The 17,537-nt window shown below is 37.9% G+C and overlaps 1 protein-coding gene across 1 annotated transcript in view; it reads left to right on the forward strand.

Annotated features, from left to right (window-relative positions):
- ccdc102a (coiled-coil domain containing 102A) overlaps nt 1–17,537 on the forward strand; it is a 58,840-nt gene that overhangs the window by 24,595 nt on the left and 16,708 nt on the right. The window contains 5 exon segments of the mRNA XM_042727558.1: nt 2,318–3,083; nt 5,629–5,846; nt 6,140–6,248; nt 9,766–9,949; nt 11,228–11,406. Coding sequence (XP_042583492.1) covers nt 2,409–3,083; nt 5,629–5,846; nt 6,140–6,248; nt 9,766–9,949; nt 11,228–11,406 — 1,365 coding nt within the window. The 5' untranslated portion in view covers nt 2,318–2,408.

Here is a 17,537-nt window from a genome sequence, read left to right on the forward strand (position 1 = left end):
TCAGCCTTCAAGCAAATCTGTCACTTTTCAGCACGTTTTTGCTCTTCTTTGAAATCAACTGCTCTTTCTTCTAGCTGTCAGCAGTATTGCAGTGGTTCCAGTTACACAGACATTTCCCCCGCTCTCAGTCTTTCCTCACCTCTTTCTCTTCATCCACTTGTTTCTCCATGCTGCTCATGTTTCTGCTGGAGATGCTGCTCAGATTGCATCATTAAGGTTAATCAGGATCTCCTGTGAAAGCCTCTGGAGCTAATTAAAATTTTCTGCCTGTTTCTCCTGTTTTCTCACTAGCACTTTTCATCCTGTTTCACATCCTTTCAAGAGCTCATTGGCATGACACTGCTTTGCCTCCAACATATCCGCTGTAGCTCACAAAAGAGACACCCACTGACATATAGACTAAACCATGTAGTCTGGGCTGATTGTTGATCCAGAATACTGATTTATTGTTCTGTTGACCCACAGTGGCAGCAGTTGCTGTTGTTTGCCACCAAAACCCTTGTGCACCCGCCCTGCTTGCAGCAAACCTAATAGTCTCGACATTTTTTTTTCAGCTGAGCTAATAAAATGGGAGCTTTTGTATGAGCAGTGTTTTATGAGGAGCCTTTGCCTCTGTTTCTTGCCCCGCTATGTTCTAATGCACAAGTCAGCCGTTCCCAAAGCCACAGGCCCCACCCGTAAACCTCCTCTGGGTTTGAATAGTGGCGTATGTGTGTGCAATTAGTGCCATAGTTTACTGTAGTGCTCCCATAGGGGAAATCTATGGAGGTAGACTTTGCACCAAAATAAATGTTTAAGTAAAAAAAAAAAAAACTAAACATTATACATGGTTTTTGTTAGGATAAAATCTCCTACTGACATTGTCTAAGCAAAGTTTTATCTAAAATTCTGTCATGAAGATGTAAAGACAGTAAACTGTGTAACTTTGGCACAATACAAGAACGGACTATTTGTGTAGAGAAAAAAACTCAGGAACTACATCACAGGACTTACATCAGTACCATGTATATGGAAGTATATTAATGACAAAATTCTTTCATACTAAAATAAACATGCAATGGTTTGGATCTACGAAGATGAAGGGGAAAAAAAAACATTCAGAGAATTTGCATTTTTTTTGGGGACTGCAATTTAATGTGTTTGTATATTTATGAATTTCACATATCATTTTGTCATTTAAAAAATTCCATAATAAATATTTACCTTGCAAAATTCAGTTCCAGAAGTTTTCAGATTTCCCCAAAATATTTCTTTAAATCTGAACGGGCTTCTTAAGATAAATGATTATTGAATTGATTTAATTGTGGTGGTGAATGTAGATAAATTGTTAATAGCATTTTGTCTGTCACATGATGGTTGCCTGGATACATTTTTTGGCTCAGACAGATGACATGCTCAGTCACATAGAGGGCTGTTTTAAAAAAATATATATAATACATCTAATCATTGTTCCCCAAAGCCAGCGCACTATGAAAAACAGCCTACACTTTTTACATATTCAAACACAAGGTCATTGTGTAATGAGGTGTAGGGCTTTTTATATATGCTAAGAGATGATGAGAAATGCTGGCTGCTCTGACTGAAGCCTTTTGACCTGGAACCTCCTCATCTGTGGCTCTGCACTCTTTTTAAGTGGATTGAGCTTTTTTTTGGTAGTTTGAGAATGTGTGTGGGATTGTGAGTATGGGATGGAATTTGTATGTCTTATGTGGTTTGGATTGTTTAGTTGTGGTTTGGATTTTTGACATGTTGCACTGACATGTTGACCGAGTTCTTTTTCTCTTGTTTGCTCTCATTGCTCCTGTATGTCTTTGTCTTCTACTGAGTTTATATGTGTTCTGGTTTTCAGAGCATTGCTCGTGTTTGTCTTTTTTGTCTACTGAGTTTTTTTGTTTTATGTTTTTGTTTTTTATTTTTTTTTTTTTTCTTAAAATAAAAATGGCAAGGTTAAACTGATGTCATATAGTGAAGAAAATTCTTAAAAGGAAAAGAAAAAAACATAAGAAAACCCCAAGTAGTTCCAAACACCTTCAGATATTTGTTTAAAAAATACTTAAAAATAAATACATACATACATAGATTTTATCGTATATATATATATATATATATATATATATATATATATATATATATATATATATATATATATATATCTATATATATATATATATATATATATATAAAGAAATATTTTTTTTTTTTTTTTTACATTTTTTCTCCCCCCTACAGACACTTTTATTGTTATTTATCCTTATAGTGTTTTGTGACATGAAGATTCTCAGTGGTTTTCTAAGCCCCTCTTTTTCTTTCTTCACAGAAAACCATCATGTTGATGTGGATCATGGCTTCCTGATCAGAGCTTCCTGACCACTATCTTCTCTTTTCCTGGACTCATCATTGGCTCAGTGATGAACCACACACCCAGCCCCAACATGACAGAGGCCGCCAAGTCAGGGGCAGGCTTGTTGTGTGGCCTGGGCCTGGGCCCAGACCGGGTGCGCTCCCCGGACAGTTTGACGCACACGCCCAGCCCGTCAGGGGGAACGCCCAGTTCCAGCCCTCCTCTGCTGATGTCTCCGGGGCTGGGCTGCGATGGCGGTGGGGACTGGGAGAGCCGCGAGGAGCTGCGTCTGCGTGAGTTGGAGGAGGCTCGGGCACGGGCGGCTCAGATGGAGAAGACGATGCGCTGGTGGTCAGACTGCACGGCCAACTGGAGGGAGAAGTGGAGTAAAGTGCGGGCCGAACGCAACAGAGCACGGGATGAGGTCAGGCAGCTGAGACAACGTCTGGACGCCCTTACCAAAGAGCTGACGGGGGCACGGCGGGAGGGTGAGGGGCTGGCGGAGGTGGAGGAAGAAATGGGACTAGAGGCCCAAAGAGTCCGAGCTGAACAGAACTCCCCAGCGAATGCTTCCACTGCACCAGCATCCAACTCCTCAACTGCCTCCACACACTCCAACCAGCCACGGGAACCAGACATCAAGCAGGACAACCAGGATGAGGAAAACGTGAGAGATGGCCCAGGCTCTCCAGAGCAGGAACCTGTGAGAGATGTAGATACTGACAAACCAGACAAGCAGAAGGTGAGCGTTAAACCACATATTTTCAGAAAGGATTAGTTGGTGGGTTGCCTGGTAATTCAACCTGACCCCAAACGGACACTCAAAAACAGCTATATGGAACAAAAAACAATGCAAGGCTCAGCTGGGTTTCTTAGAGTGGAGTTAGGTAGAGTTAAGGGTTTTCCTGTGTGGTTTTGGAAACTTTTCGTGGTGCAGATACGAGCTGTGTGTCATATGATGCTCAAATGCTTAGCTTCCTTCCAAGATTTGGCGGATTAACTCGCACCTCAACTGGAACTGTCATTTCAAATGTGATTAGACTTTTCAGTTTAATGGACTTTGCATTGGTTAATATTACTTTAGTGGTTTAAGGTGATAGTCACAAATGGAATACAGCTTGTCTTTAAGGCACTGTTGTAAGAAGGCTATGTGAATAGTGTATTTAGAGACTCACACCTGTAAGTAAATGTAGTTGTTAATTGTTAACATGAGCACACACATAAATAACATTTCATGAAATCATACTTTGCGTTTCACTTCTGCTATTGAGTATGGTTGTGAACATAGTAGCAGCGAACTGTTCTAAAATTCTCAGGTATCTCAGGTCACTTTTTTGTGGATGCGCACCCGTATTTGGAAAATGGCATTCATATTATCTAAGTGAGCCGAAGTTTGACATCAAATGAACCGGGGTGTGCACTAAAAGTGCTAGTGAGAAAATGCTTTCTAATATAATATGATGTCATACCCAGTTAGAATGATTAGGTTTTTTGTTTGTAAATGATTTTTTTTTTTTACCATTTTAAAATGATACATGATTTTTTTATTTTTTTATTTTTTTATTAAAAGCTAGAGGATCAAACCACACAACAAACCTACAGAATAACCCAGGCTTTTCACTCTGGACACAGGTGGACAGTTGTAAGTAGGTCAGCCACAGACCTGGTTCAGTGCATCTCCCTGTGATTTCATCACCTGACTCTGTGCTTTTTGCTTGTGTGCTGGTTTCATTTTTTGTCCTATTATTAGAACCACCCCTCTCCCGGCACAACCCCCTATGTGTTTTACCTATGGGGCCACAGCCAGGGGTACCGCAGCAGTTCTCACTACCCAGAAACCCCTCTATTATTCCTAGACTTGCTTGAGCATGTCTGTTATTTCCTTAATGTATTTTAAACTAATCTTTCAAGAGAATTACCCCTCACACTAATGTGGTTTAGTCTGCTGTGCACATTAGCATGCACCTCTTTTTTTTTTGGTTGGCAAATAGATGTGAAGACAGCGCACCAGCAGAGAGAGGCAAGAATTAATGTCAGTGTCAGAATTGACCTTCAGAGTCTCAAGCATGATGGCTGTATATTTCTGCACGGATATCAACAGGGGGTATCCTAGATAGCTAAAGACTCTCTGACTGAACAGTGACAATTACCTGCTGAGAGCAAAACTGGTTTTGGCTTTTTTATTATTCAGCACAGAAATGTCCATCTTTTCAAGTAGTATCAGGAGTCCTCATTCAATCTTGGCTAAGTAAACAAAGAATAGTTAAAGTAGTCTGACTCTCACTGGATTGTTTGATACCATCCCATTTCCTGATCTGTTTCTACACACCGCCTGGCCATGCCGAGTGCTTCCACATGTAGAACTCTATCTGTATTAGTATGCGTTTGGTTCCTCCTGGTGGTAGGGAGGTGTTATTGCGCTTTTATCTCAGTTACTCAACTGTGGCCGTTCTGGGATCGCAGCATGTTTAGTGTCTCATGTCTGTCTCCTGAGGCCCATGTCTTTGATGTGTAATCCCTACTGTGTGTAGGAAGCAAAGAGGAAGGATGGTGCATTAAACTGTAAAGCCGTTTTTTATTACGTCTCCAAAGAGCTTGTGAATTTCATTCATGCACACAGGAAATAAGGGAAAGGTGCAATGTAATATTTGTTATTTGGATGACAGAGAAAATGCCTCTTCTGTGGTTTGGTTTAATAAGGAGAAAAAAACAACAACATTAAAGTCTGAGTTTTTTTTTGTTGTTTATGTTTTTCATTTGTATTCTTTGTCTTGAAACATTGACTATGGCAGCGGTTCTCAGCTGGTTTCGCTTCACAAGCTAGGTTTTACATTGGAAGTCAACTGGCAAGTCAACGCAGTATGAGAATTATTTATCGTGTTGTCTAAAATATTGTGTTTTTTTTTTATTTTTAATTTTTTTTTAGTTTATTTGTTATGTTCTTTCTTTTTTTTTTTTTGTTTGTGGAATACTATTTGTTTTAGTCTGGGTTCAGTTTCTTTTGTAATTTTGTTCATGGTTTTTTAGGATGAAGGCATGTATTTGTTTTAGTCTGGGTTCAGTTTCTTCTTCTTCTTTTTTCTTTCTTTTTTTGAGCTGCTGCTTTTTAGTAGCTAATTTTTTTTTGCTACCAACATAGTTTTTTTGTAGTGTTTCATTTTTTTTTTATTTTTATTTTATTGTTTTTTTAATGTCTCATTTCTGTGCTACGGTCCTCCAGTTTAGAACCACTAGTGTTTAGAAGTATTTTAATTGTGATACACAAAAAATTTTCTTTCTTTTGTCAGGAGTTGGAGTTATTGGAGGCTCTTCTCAGGGCAAAGTCAGAGGCTCCAGACTCTTGGGACATTCGCAGTGCCAGTAGCTTGCGCTCAGTTCTCAGTCGGCAGGACCGGAGCAGACTGCTGTGGGAGGATCTGGCTGCCCTGGAGGAGGACTCTGGCAAGCTCAACGCTCTCCAGCTACGTTTGGATGAGTCTCAGAAAGTCCTGCTGAAAGAACGAGAGTAAGAGATCATTGTCCAGGTGGAAAACAATACATGCATGAAATGGACCAGAACTCAACAAATGAAATCAAAGGCTTTTTGGAGCTTCTCATAAAAATGGCAGGGTCAGCACAGATGTGTCCTTGACCACCTATGATATACAGTGAAGGATACATCTTTGGTGACTTTGGAGAAATCACCCACTTGGAGGGATCTTGGTAGACCAGATCTTTTTATAACAATCTGTTTGGACTTGATGATGATAATAATCTATGTTGTGCTATGTTGTCCAACATGTCATATGTTTCTGTCAGGGATAAGCATGCGCTCATTAAGAACATTGAGAAGCTGGAGGTGGAGCTGAGCCAATGGAAACTCAAGTATGAGGAACTGAACAAGAGCAAACAAGAGGCCTTAAAACAGGTGAGGAAGCTTATTCTGTAGACTTTTACAACAACAAAAACATGAAATGCTTGAAACAAAAACGTTTCCCCTTACTGTTTCCATGGCGACGTGTCAGGCTTGTCACGTGACCGAATCGACAATAACACTGTATCACAGATGGATCGCTTTTATTTAGTTTTTCCTTTTTTTAATACCATTTATTTTATACCATGTGATTGAAAATTTTGTTTTTCGGTTTTTATATATGTGTGTTGATTGTTTTTTTTTGTTTTTTAAAAATTTTTATATATTATTTTTATTGGTGTTTTGTGTTGTGTGGTTGTTGCCATGTTTGTTTGTTGATATGACTAAAACACATCGGCAAATTAAATTTGAATGGATTGTTATTGTTGCTTCCATAGATATATGTGTGTATTTTTTAAACTCTAAATGTATTGTTTTACTTGTACTTATGTGTATTTAAATGTCTGAAACCTTAAATATGCATTATGTGGTTAAGACCACTGCATAGTTGTGATAATATGACAAGAGCAGTGCACGTCTGTCTCTGGCTCAGCACCAGCTAAAGCGCAAAGCACAGTTTGAATTTGGTAGTTATGTGATGTCACCAAACGTTCTAAATCTCATATGTGGGACCGTATCGCTCAAAGGGTTAACTAGATTTATAATATGCATTAAATATTATGAATCTGCTGAGCAACTATGACTGTTAGATTGAAATTACAGGTCCTCTGATTGCAAAAAATCACCCTTTTGGTTCATTTTAGCACAGTCATATAGAGTTATAAATACTGAGATATATTAAATAGTGTCAAAAGGTTGGAAAAACTATTAAATTTTTCTTAATGCATATAGTGTATTATGACAATAATTCTTTAGGAACCTGCAATAGAAAGCCAAATAGCTTTGTAGCAGCTGTGGAACATTTAGCTTACTGGCTTCATTTATTGAATTATGGTATTATAAGCAATTTGTTTTTGCTTTTGGGCATCAAGTCAAGACACCAATTGCTGAGCCTTAATTGACAACATTAGTATTCTGGCTTCAACGATGTATTTGTTATTTGTGCATCGTGTTTGAATTACAAATAACAGATAAATTGCTGAAGCCAGGAACACTAACACATGATATTCTCATGAGGAACTGATCGCCAGCACTTCCATGTTAAAAGAGCATGGAATCCTTGGCCTTTTTTCAGATTTCCTCTGGGCAATTTATAGTCAGAGCTTTAATCAGTAGGAAGAATGCATGGTGAGTGCACTGGGTTGAGTGCTCTGGTGGCCTGTTCATCAAAACCCAGTACTTCACCTTCACTTCCAGATGTCATATTCTTGCCTTACAGTATCCTCCAAATACAGCCATATGTGCTTCAGAGACATAATAACAGGCAGAAAGTTGGACACGCCTAACCTTTCTTTGCTGCTTTTCTAAAATGTGGGACCTGCTTCAAAGACACAATAAAAGGCAGAATGTTGATTATTTGGAAAATATAAATAATAATCATCCAAACTGTTAAAATAAACTGAATTATGTTTTGACCAAATAGTCTTAACGTTATGCATTAACCATGACTTAAAATGTCGTTACAAACCGTAAAAGCTTATATTTTTTTCCCTGGACTCTCTTTTTTTTAAGATATTTTGGATGTTGTTCTGGAGGCTTGAGACTGTTTTTATAGACTGCAATTCCAAGTAAATAAACAGTGTCAAGGATATAAGGTATGAAAGTCAGAATACCACATCTGCAGTCTTAGATGTGCAATTTTTATATGAAGCGATTATAACACTATTTGAAAGCTGAAGAAAAAAAGCTTTCCATTGATGTAACAGTTTCTTTGTCAAACAGTCTCCTGTGTGTATCTAAATTTACCGTAAAATCTGGAATCAGGGTGCCAAAAGGATGTGTTGTTTCTACGTGAGAATTTAGCTTTGATTTAAATTTGTAAACAGCGCAAGTTCTTAATACCTTTTATGGACCTTGACACTGTTTGATACTTGGCAGTAGGAAATTTACAAACAGTCTTCAGGCCTCCAAGGTTTTCTTTACAAAATATTTAAAATTTTTGGCAAAAAATAAAAAAATCATTTTGACCCATACAATGTATTTTGGTAAGTGCTACAAATGACACCCCAGCGACTTAAGGGTGGATTATGTGCTCCAGGGACTAAAATCATTTTATATTTTAGCTCTCCCTTTTCCAGTAGTGTAGTTCTGCACACTTTCTTCCAACTTCATGATGTATCCAGTGTTGAAAATGGTTGTGCTGCTTAATATTTTTTTGGGGATATTTTTGGGTTACAGCGCTCCAGGTGAATTTTTTTGTGATGTTTTTTGTTTTTTTGGGGATATTTTTGGGTTACAGCGCTCCAGGTGAATTTTATCGATTTTACTTTAGATCAATAAAATGCATCCCAGCTGAATAAAAGTATTCATTTGAATGGTAGTGTTCTTTGTTTTGTTTTTTGACTAGGAATATGTATATTTTGTATAATTGTATACAAGCATAAATTCTGTCAAGGATGTCAAAACTCCCAACTGACAAAATACATGACACCAAATTATATTTGTGTGATGATGTTTTCTTGAGTATTTTTTTTTTTATTTTTATTTTTTTTTTATAAAATTCAAGCATTTAACCACAAACATTTAAGATCACGAGGAGCATTAATTCAGTCAAATGTATCCAAACTAAAGAAAAATGTATGTAAAAATTGTATAGGGTGCTGCAAAGGATGCATCTCTAATAGAGCACCACTAGGGGGCAGTTGTTACCTATGAACGAGAGAGTCTGGCATTGTTTGTGAATGATTAGAGTTTGTTTCTCAGGATTTCTTTTAGTCAGGGGATTTTATGGAATACAGCTGCACTGATTGGGCCCAGGGAAACTTTCACTCTCAATACAAGCCTTCCACAGAGAGATTAATGGTTTGAATAAGGGTCTTATTCATCATAATTCGTCTTGGGTTTGTAGTATAGTGATGAGATATGAGAGATGTGCTTCTCTTTTTAATAACCTCAACCCCTAAGGATGTGCGTGAATACTATGAGATGATGAGTAGGAAGAGAGTGTGCGCCACACTCAGTAGTTTAATAGATGAGCTGCCTGTCCCCAGCCCAGTTGTGTGAGCTCACGACCTGCAGCGAATGTTAATCACTGTGTTTGAGTCACAGTATGCAGAGTGTGAGACGCTGTAGAGAGATCAGACTTTGACCATAGTGCCCCTTTCCCTTAATGGCAAATGTGCTAGACTGTACTGCCGCAGAATGTCGGTACAAGTCGTATTAAATGAGCGCAGTTTCACAGAGTTTCATCAACTGTGAAATGAGTTTAAAAACCAGGCTCATTCACAATCAGAATGTTAGAGTTTCATTAAAAACCAGGCTCATTCACAATCTGTTTGAATGCCAATGGCATCTTCAGAGTGTTGTGTAGTTTGCCATAGTCAGACCGGGAAAGGGAAGAAAGTTTAATTCAAGATCAGAAGTTCAGAGTTAAAAGGATGACTTCCTGTGTCTTTTTCGATCTCTCACGCAGCTGAACTTCTTGAAAGAAGTGCATCAGGATGAGCTGGGCCGCATGTCTGAAGATCTGGAGGACGAGCTGGGGGCTCGTACCAGCATGGACAAAAAACTGGCAGAGCTCCGTACAGAGGTGAAATGCATGTAAATTTTCTGTTTTCTACCCATACTGCACTGTTTTGCATGGCACAGCCGGTTTGGTGTCACCCCCAGGACACACTGTGATCTACATCAAAGCTAAACACCCTTAGGGCTTTAAACATCCATCCGCTGTCTTCCTGCGTTTCGACTAGCATGACACCAGGCACCGCGTCGCTCTGTTAGTCAAGCTGGCGTAATGACAGAACGCTGCTCTAACACATTCCCAGCGTGCAGTGTTAGCAGGGGGGTGTTGCTGAGATGAACCTGGCAGGAGAGAGTGACATTATGCACTTTGATGGGCTCCTTAAAGAGCGCTGCCACTCCTTTGTGTCGGCTCAGATCCTTTGCATCCTCTCATCTCCAAAACCCCACAGTGACCTCCCTTCATCTCTGCAATTAGGAATCAAGGTGTTTCACAGGCACTGCATCATATCAGCAGTCAGATGACATTATAGAAATAGTAATGATCAGTTGGTCTGGAGTGAGTTTGGGGTGTGCCAGAAAAGTCAGCCGGCACTTAAGGTGAATCTGGAGGTGATGGTTTCCCATTAAACTGCTTTTAGCAGCAGGTCAGAACTGGGAATTTATGGAGAGCCCTTCACTTAGTTCACAACATCATTCTGGGTTAATAGGTGTCCTGTGTGCTAATGCAGCATTAGTCCTTCCTGATCGTGGGTGTACGCAAGGGATATGCTGTCTGCATTATTAGTTTTTTGTGTTTGTGGGTTTGCACACAGTATTCACATTAGGAGTTTTCAGACATTTTAGTATGTTTTAGTTAGACCAAGTGAAACAAAAGATACTCTTTTCTTGTGAACACTGCAGTAAATTCAGTCAAAATTATCTGAATAGTGCTTCTTTCAATACAAATTGTTTTTCTTGTGAACACTGCAGTAAATTCAGTCAAAATTATCTGAATAGTGCTTCTTTCAATACAAATTGTTCCAAAGCAGCAAATTGCAAAGTGTAGATGGCTATATATCTGTAAAAACTGATCTTGACCACAAAAAATGTATGTACTGACATGGAATACATACCAATCATCTTGACCACAGACTATGTTGTACTGACATGGTTGTGTAAATTTATATTATTTTTAAATGGTTATGGAGTTATGAATATTTTGTTTTTTAGTTAATTGTGATAATTTAGATTTATTTTTATTTTTTTTTTTATTTTGTTTTTTTTGTTTTTTGTTTTAATGATTTTTTAATATTGGGAGTAAGCATTTAGATTCGAAATTATTTTTTTGTTGTCCTGTCAATCATTATGTGTTCTTAGTGTATATTTTTTTGTATATTTGCATATGTAATTTCTTTATTTTTGTAATGGTTAAGTTTTTTTTTGTTGTGTTCGTCTGGAGACAGAAAAGCTGGCTCTGGAGAGGGAAAACAAAAAGCTGCGTGCCCAGATGGAAGACCTGGAGGAGCAGCTGGCACGCAAACGCAGGCAGGCCGCCAGCGCCCTGGACACCGACCTCAAGACCATCCAATGTGAGCTGTTTGAGAGGAACAAGGTGAGAGACGGAGAGTGCCGTCTGCACATTAACCTCAGACAAATAATCACAAACCTATCTGTAAGCATTTCTCAACATCTCAGCATCAGCTTAGATTCTGTTGTACAGCATTGGAGAGATGGATGAAGTGTGGTAGCAGTTTGCAAAACATCTGAGCCTCTTCCTACAATAAATCCAGGCAGTGTGACTGAGGTAAAGAGGCCATATCCATCAGATCCTGTGCTGCATGACCATGGATTTGTGCAAAAGCTGCCACACAGTTTCTATTTTTGATCTTATGTTGTATATTGGCTGTGCTGAGAAAGTTGTTCTGTGTGTGTGTGTTGGTAAGATGCTATTGAGGCTCTATTAAAGTAGTGTGTCAGGAAATCCAGACACTTATGGCTAGAGCCCTTATGAGCGGCCATTAGTGCAGCCAGAGATTTATGAAGTGATCCAAAGCTCTCTTCATATAGACGCTGTAAATCACTCGCTCACCTGCTCTCTCACTCCTGCCTTGAAAGTAGGAAAGATTTAAAGAGAGCAGTGAAGAGGGAGAGATGAATATGAGCAGAGAGAGTTGTTTTAGAGGTGAGAGGTATGCTGAAGAGAAAAGAATGGAGAGAAAAAGGGTAAGAGTGAGCTTAGCATGTCAATTAAACCTGTAACATGGGGAAAAGGATATTGTGCCAGGAAACGGACATGTGATCCCTGCATGTGAGGCTCAATGTGTTGGCTTATTTGTTAAATGCACGACATATGGTCATCTGAGAAGGGTGTTGCATTTTTGTGTGTGAGTGTAAGTGTGTGTCCGCATGCTGTTGCACATTCCCACACAAGTGATGTCCTGATAGTGGCCGGCGGCCTGCAGTCTGGGAGAGAAACACAGAGAGATTGATGAGCTTGCTCAGGAGCTGTTGAAGCAAATGGATCGATGAGGACAGGAGCGGAGAAACAGGCCACGGCGCACTGAGGACGATGCACCATCGCTGACAAAAAGAACAAAGTGTGATTGATACTGAAATCATATCTTGCTCCAGTCGCTTTCTCACGTTTCCTTCGGCTGCCACCTGTAGATTGATGTATACTGTCACATTTGCTGTTAAACCCAGCATGTGCAGAAGATTGGGAATGGGGCTGAATGGCTACTTCCTGTGTGTGTGGTTTGTGCATAATGTTGGGTTTGGTGTTGAATGGATAATTTGTGTGTGTTTTTGTGACTTTTTGTTGTTTTTGATTTGATCGCGTGGATAAACCTTGGTCACTCATTAGTAATGTCTTTGTTCAAGACACAAAGTCATGGGAAAACTTTGAAATGTCAGGCAATTTTAAAATTGATATTTGTAGGTCTGGGGAAGTTAATAAAATCCTGTATATATGTATATACACACACTAAACTACTATATATTATATATAGATATGACTATAAAGATATACTATATATATATATATATATATATCTCAAAAGCAACAGTAAAGACTTTTAGATGCAAATGCTGTTCTTTTGAACTTTCTCTTCAAAGAATACTGAAAAAATTGTATCATGATTTCCACAAAAATATATTAAGCACATCAGCTGTTTTCAAAATTTAATAATAAGAAATGTTTCTTAAGGAACCAAATCAGCATATTAATAGGATTTCTGAAGGATCATGTGACACATATTTTAATAATAAGAAATGTTTCTTAATGATGTAGTTATGAATGTTGATAGTTTTTCTTATGGATCATGACAGGAATATATTGTTTTTTAGTTTATATTTATATAATATTTGTGATTGTTTTTTTTTGTATCTTTGATTAAATAAATGCTGCCTTGGTGAGCACAAGAGACTTCTTTCAAAACCATAAATAAGATCTTAATGATCCCAGACTTTTGAGTGGGAGTGTGATTTAATGCATGAATTAATTATTGCAGTATTTTTGATTAAATAATTGTTGATTGCATTAATAAGTAATTAGATTTTTTATGTTTTTAAAAGAAGTAACTTATGCTCACCTATGGCTATTAGCATACAGCTGAGTTTTTTGGACTTGAGAAGGAACTTTAAAGATTGGAAGTTTAATTGCATATCCCTACTTTAAGGCCTGTATCACAGCCCAGTTTTAACATCATGGCTGGTGCCCATCTGGAAGGCTACATGTTGATCGGTTTGGCTGAGGCTCAATCAAAGCTCTCAGTCTGACACTGACAATGCTGCGTGCACAAATGCAGCTGCAGGTCGGCACATCACACACACACACATCAAAAAGGCTCCAGGTGAATCGTGCAGGTGGAAGTTCTGCTATTGGTTCTGCTTTTGTCTCTCTATGTGTTTTGATCAGGGACTCATGGTCTTGTTTGGGCGCGTGACCTCTTATAAACTTCAAAGCGTGTTTGTGTGGGGCTAATACATGATGACGCTTGTGTTTCAACAAACAGAAATAAAATGAGTAGGCCTCCATCCAGATGGAGTAACGGTAGCAAAAAACAGGCTGGACTTTTTTTATTTTTTATTATTATTATTCCTAAAGGGTTTGTTGAGTCTAGAGTGGGCAAGCTTTGAACTGGAGTTAAAGTCTGTTTCTTGCTCCCAGATCAAAGAGAAGTTTGTCTTTCTGAAGGTCAGTTTAATACCATTCTTTTTTTCTTTCTTTTTTTAATCTCTCCCGGTCTCACTCCTTTCTTAATTTTTCCATTGCTCTCTCAGCAGATCATTTACACTACTAGCCAAATGTTTGATAAACCATATTATTATAATATCTTATCAAATGTAGAATGTAGTAATAAAATAAAAAATGAAGTCATAAGCTCACTATATTTTTTTAAATGTGTTAGTGTTTTTGCATTCTAATCTGTGAAGCTCTATAACCTGCATTCTATGCAAGAAAAGTGCTATCCAAATAATTTTGTTGTTATTGTTATTATTATATGATGATGATGATGATGATTATTATATCTAAGGAAGAACATAAATGGAAGTATGGGAATTGTGTAGTGAAGTAATTAAGAAAAACAATTCTTACATCTAAACTATTGAAGTTTTGTGCAGTAATATATATTTATAAAAATATGTAGGCAAAATTTGAATTTATTTGTTGACTAAATTTATTTCAAGCATAAAAGCAAAGTACTTGATCAAAAGGTTTTAAAGTTCATGGAAAAAATGCATCATCTGTGAGTACTGTCATCTGTCTCATTCTCTCTCCATATACAGATGTGCTCTTCACGTTCTGTCCAACATCTCTCCTTAAAATCCTTCAACATCTGGCCAGCCGCTTGCTTATCCACACAGGTGTTTATCCCTCTTGCTCTGATGGTGTAGGGACAGAGTTTATTCACCAATCACAATGATTAATGAGACTATATTGGCTGCTCATCTGCTGCTGTTGCTCCCACTTTCTGATGGAAATGCGGTAAACAGTATTGACAGCCAATGTGGAAGCAGTGTGCTCTGTTTTCCCTCTCTGGTTTTGGAAGCAGCAGTGTGTGTCCGTGTGTGTGAGTGTAAATCAGCTCCTCTAGTGTGCTACATCTGGAGTAAGCCAGTGTGAAATGAATTGTCTTGCCTTTCAGGTTCTGGGCTGCTTCTCCAGAGGTTTTCCATTTGGGCCTGCTGTGTTTTTCTCACTGGGGTCGCCCCTTTACTGATTGAGGTGTCTCACACACATTTTCTCTCCTTTTTTATTTTTCATCCATCAGTATTTGCCTGCTCTCATTCCTCTAGCTTTGTCCCCTAGATTGTTGATGATTATTTGATTTTTATGCAATGCAAGAGCTTAAAGTTGATGTGTATAGTTTCTGCACCACTAGCAACAACAAAATGGATTTGGAAAAATTACTTTTTCCAAACAAGTTTCTTTCCTCAAACTTATGCCAGTGGTTGAGGACGAAATTGATATGTCAGACTGCTCAACTAAACAGACAAATGTAGTTAAGCTGTATTTCAATTCATTTTTCACCAAACAGTTAAACTGAATTGTGTGGAACAGGAAATGTTTTTTTTTTTTTTTCAATGATTTCAATGAAAATTAATGGGGTCCAATGTTGTCTTCAGATATCTTCTGTGAAAATAATGCCAATTTTCACTTTGGTTTAACTCCTTGTCTCCTTAATGTTATGCTGTTGTCAGTTCACTGTGGAGTTCGCACTTTGTAGAGTTCCTATGTGTCTACCGTGTGTCCACACATTAGTCATTTGTCCCATGATCCCACGCCAGTCAGCGGAGGCCTGTTAGCGCAAGTCTGAGTTTAAATGAACCCATTAGCACCTACTGCTATGGCTTATTTATGAGCCACTGAGGCTGATGTCCCAGTTAGCCAAAACTGACAACATGCCATTAATGGTGATCTACAGCCCTCTGTCTAACCCAATGGGACAAACGACAAGGTGGATGTATGTATGTGTGGAATGTGCTGTAGAAAATGTGTAGAATGCATTAACTAAATGATCCAAGGGTTTTTTCCCTCTATATTTCTCATTGGCAAATCAGTTGAGGATCTGAGCTCAAGGGAAATGTTCGTCCAGATTTGCATATTTGTAGATTCAGAACATTTAAATTATGATGTATAAGCCTAGACATTGATATGTAAGGGTTGAGCAGCTCTGATACCGATGTCTGGGTCCAGGGATTTTTTTTTTTATCAAGAGAGCCCTCAGTCAGAAAAAAAGCCTTCTCTCAGGACCGATAGGAGAGAAAAGTAGGGGAGGTGAAATGAAGGTTAAACAGAGGCACTTTGCAAAAAAGAGGGAGAGAGACTGATGAGGATGACGATATGAGGATAATGTGCTGAAAGAGAGTGCAGTGTTCATCTCACAATAGAGAGATTGTGAAAGGGGAGGAAGAAATGGACGGATGGACAATATAATCAATACAATGGATCCGCGCTGTGAAATTGCATGGAGGTAATGAAGGTGAGACATAGAGGTTGAATGGAAGAGGTGACGGGAGATTGAGAAATAGAGAAGGAAAGCAAAGGAAAAAGTAATTGGAACCTCAGGATTGAATGAGGAAAGGATAGGGGCTAGATCGGGTGAAATAGTCTCACTTTAAATCTGATGTCGGGGTTAAAGGTCATGTGATGTTTCGAGGGGTCCTGTGTAGTCAGAATGAGGCCTTTCTTGCATGCTGCAATTTATTGCTTTAAGAGTCCCTACAGCAGTGCACCAACATTACCAGCTCAGCTCTTCAGCAGAGGGTCATAGTTGTTTTTGTCCTTGCATCTGTCTTGTGGCATTTTAATGAAGCTTTGTTTAACCTATTTCAAATACTGTGCATAAATGGTATTCTAAATTCATAACTATAAGTAATAGAGTGAAATTCCACATCTATACTACAGTCCTCTGTGAGCAGTGTCCCAAATAAAATCTTTCCACACCAATGATCCGAGAGCATTTACTGGCCATAAACATTTTTAGTTACCACAATTTGCATTTTGTATTATAAATATACAGTGCTGGTAATAGTTTACAAATTGTAAACTATTACTGATTACAGATTACATGATAAAAATTGTAGTTAGTAATGTAATTTAGGTTAATAATTTTACTTAATGTATTCTGACTTCATTACAGATTACTTTTAGATTGCTTTTTAATCTTAACTTTTTTAAGCATCAAAATATTGATCTAAAAAAACCAAAGAGAAAAGACATTTTGATATCAACATCATAAAATGCATTAAACATTAGATTATACCGGTGTTTCCCAAACTGCGCCAAATAAAGAACTGCAGTGGGTTTGTGAGTTGATAAAAAAAAAAAAACTAACAATTAATTAAATCATAAAATCATAAAATAAAAATAATTTAAACACTCAAAATGGAAACATGTGTTTACCTGCATCTCAATGAGACCATTAAGTGTGACTGAACTGTAAACATGCAAATGTGCAAAAGAAGAATTCGGGAGAATCAATACATTATTAATGATTTACTGCCGTTATGTGAATATGTGATCAAGTAATCAATAAAAAAGTAAATCTAACCTGATTATGAATATTATTAAATGTGATATACTGTAATTACAAGTACTTGATAATTGCTTAATAAACACATTGTAATTTCTTAAATGATAATTATTTAAATAAGTGTAATAATAGTCGACTAATCGTTAGTCGACCAAAAGAGGCTTGGTCAATCAAAATTTTATTAGTCGCTTAGTCTCAGAAAAAA

The sequence above is a fragment of the Cyprinus carpio genome, chromosome B7, assembly GCF_018340385.1.
Source record: "Cyprinus carpio isolate SPL01 chromosome B7, ASM1834038v1, whole genome shotgun sequence".
Lineage (NCBI taxonomy): Eukaryota > Metazoa > Chordata > Actinopteri > Cypriniformes > Cyprinidae > Cyprinus > Cyprinus carpio.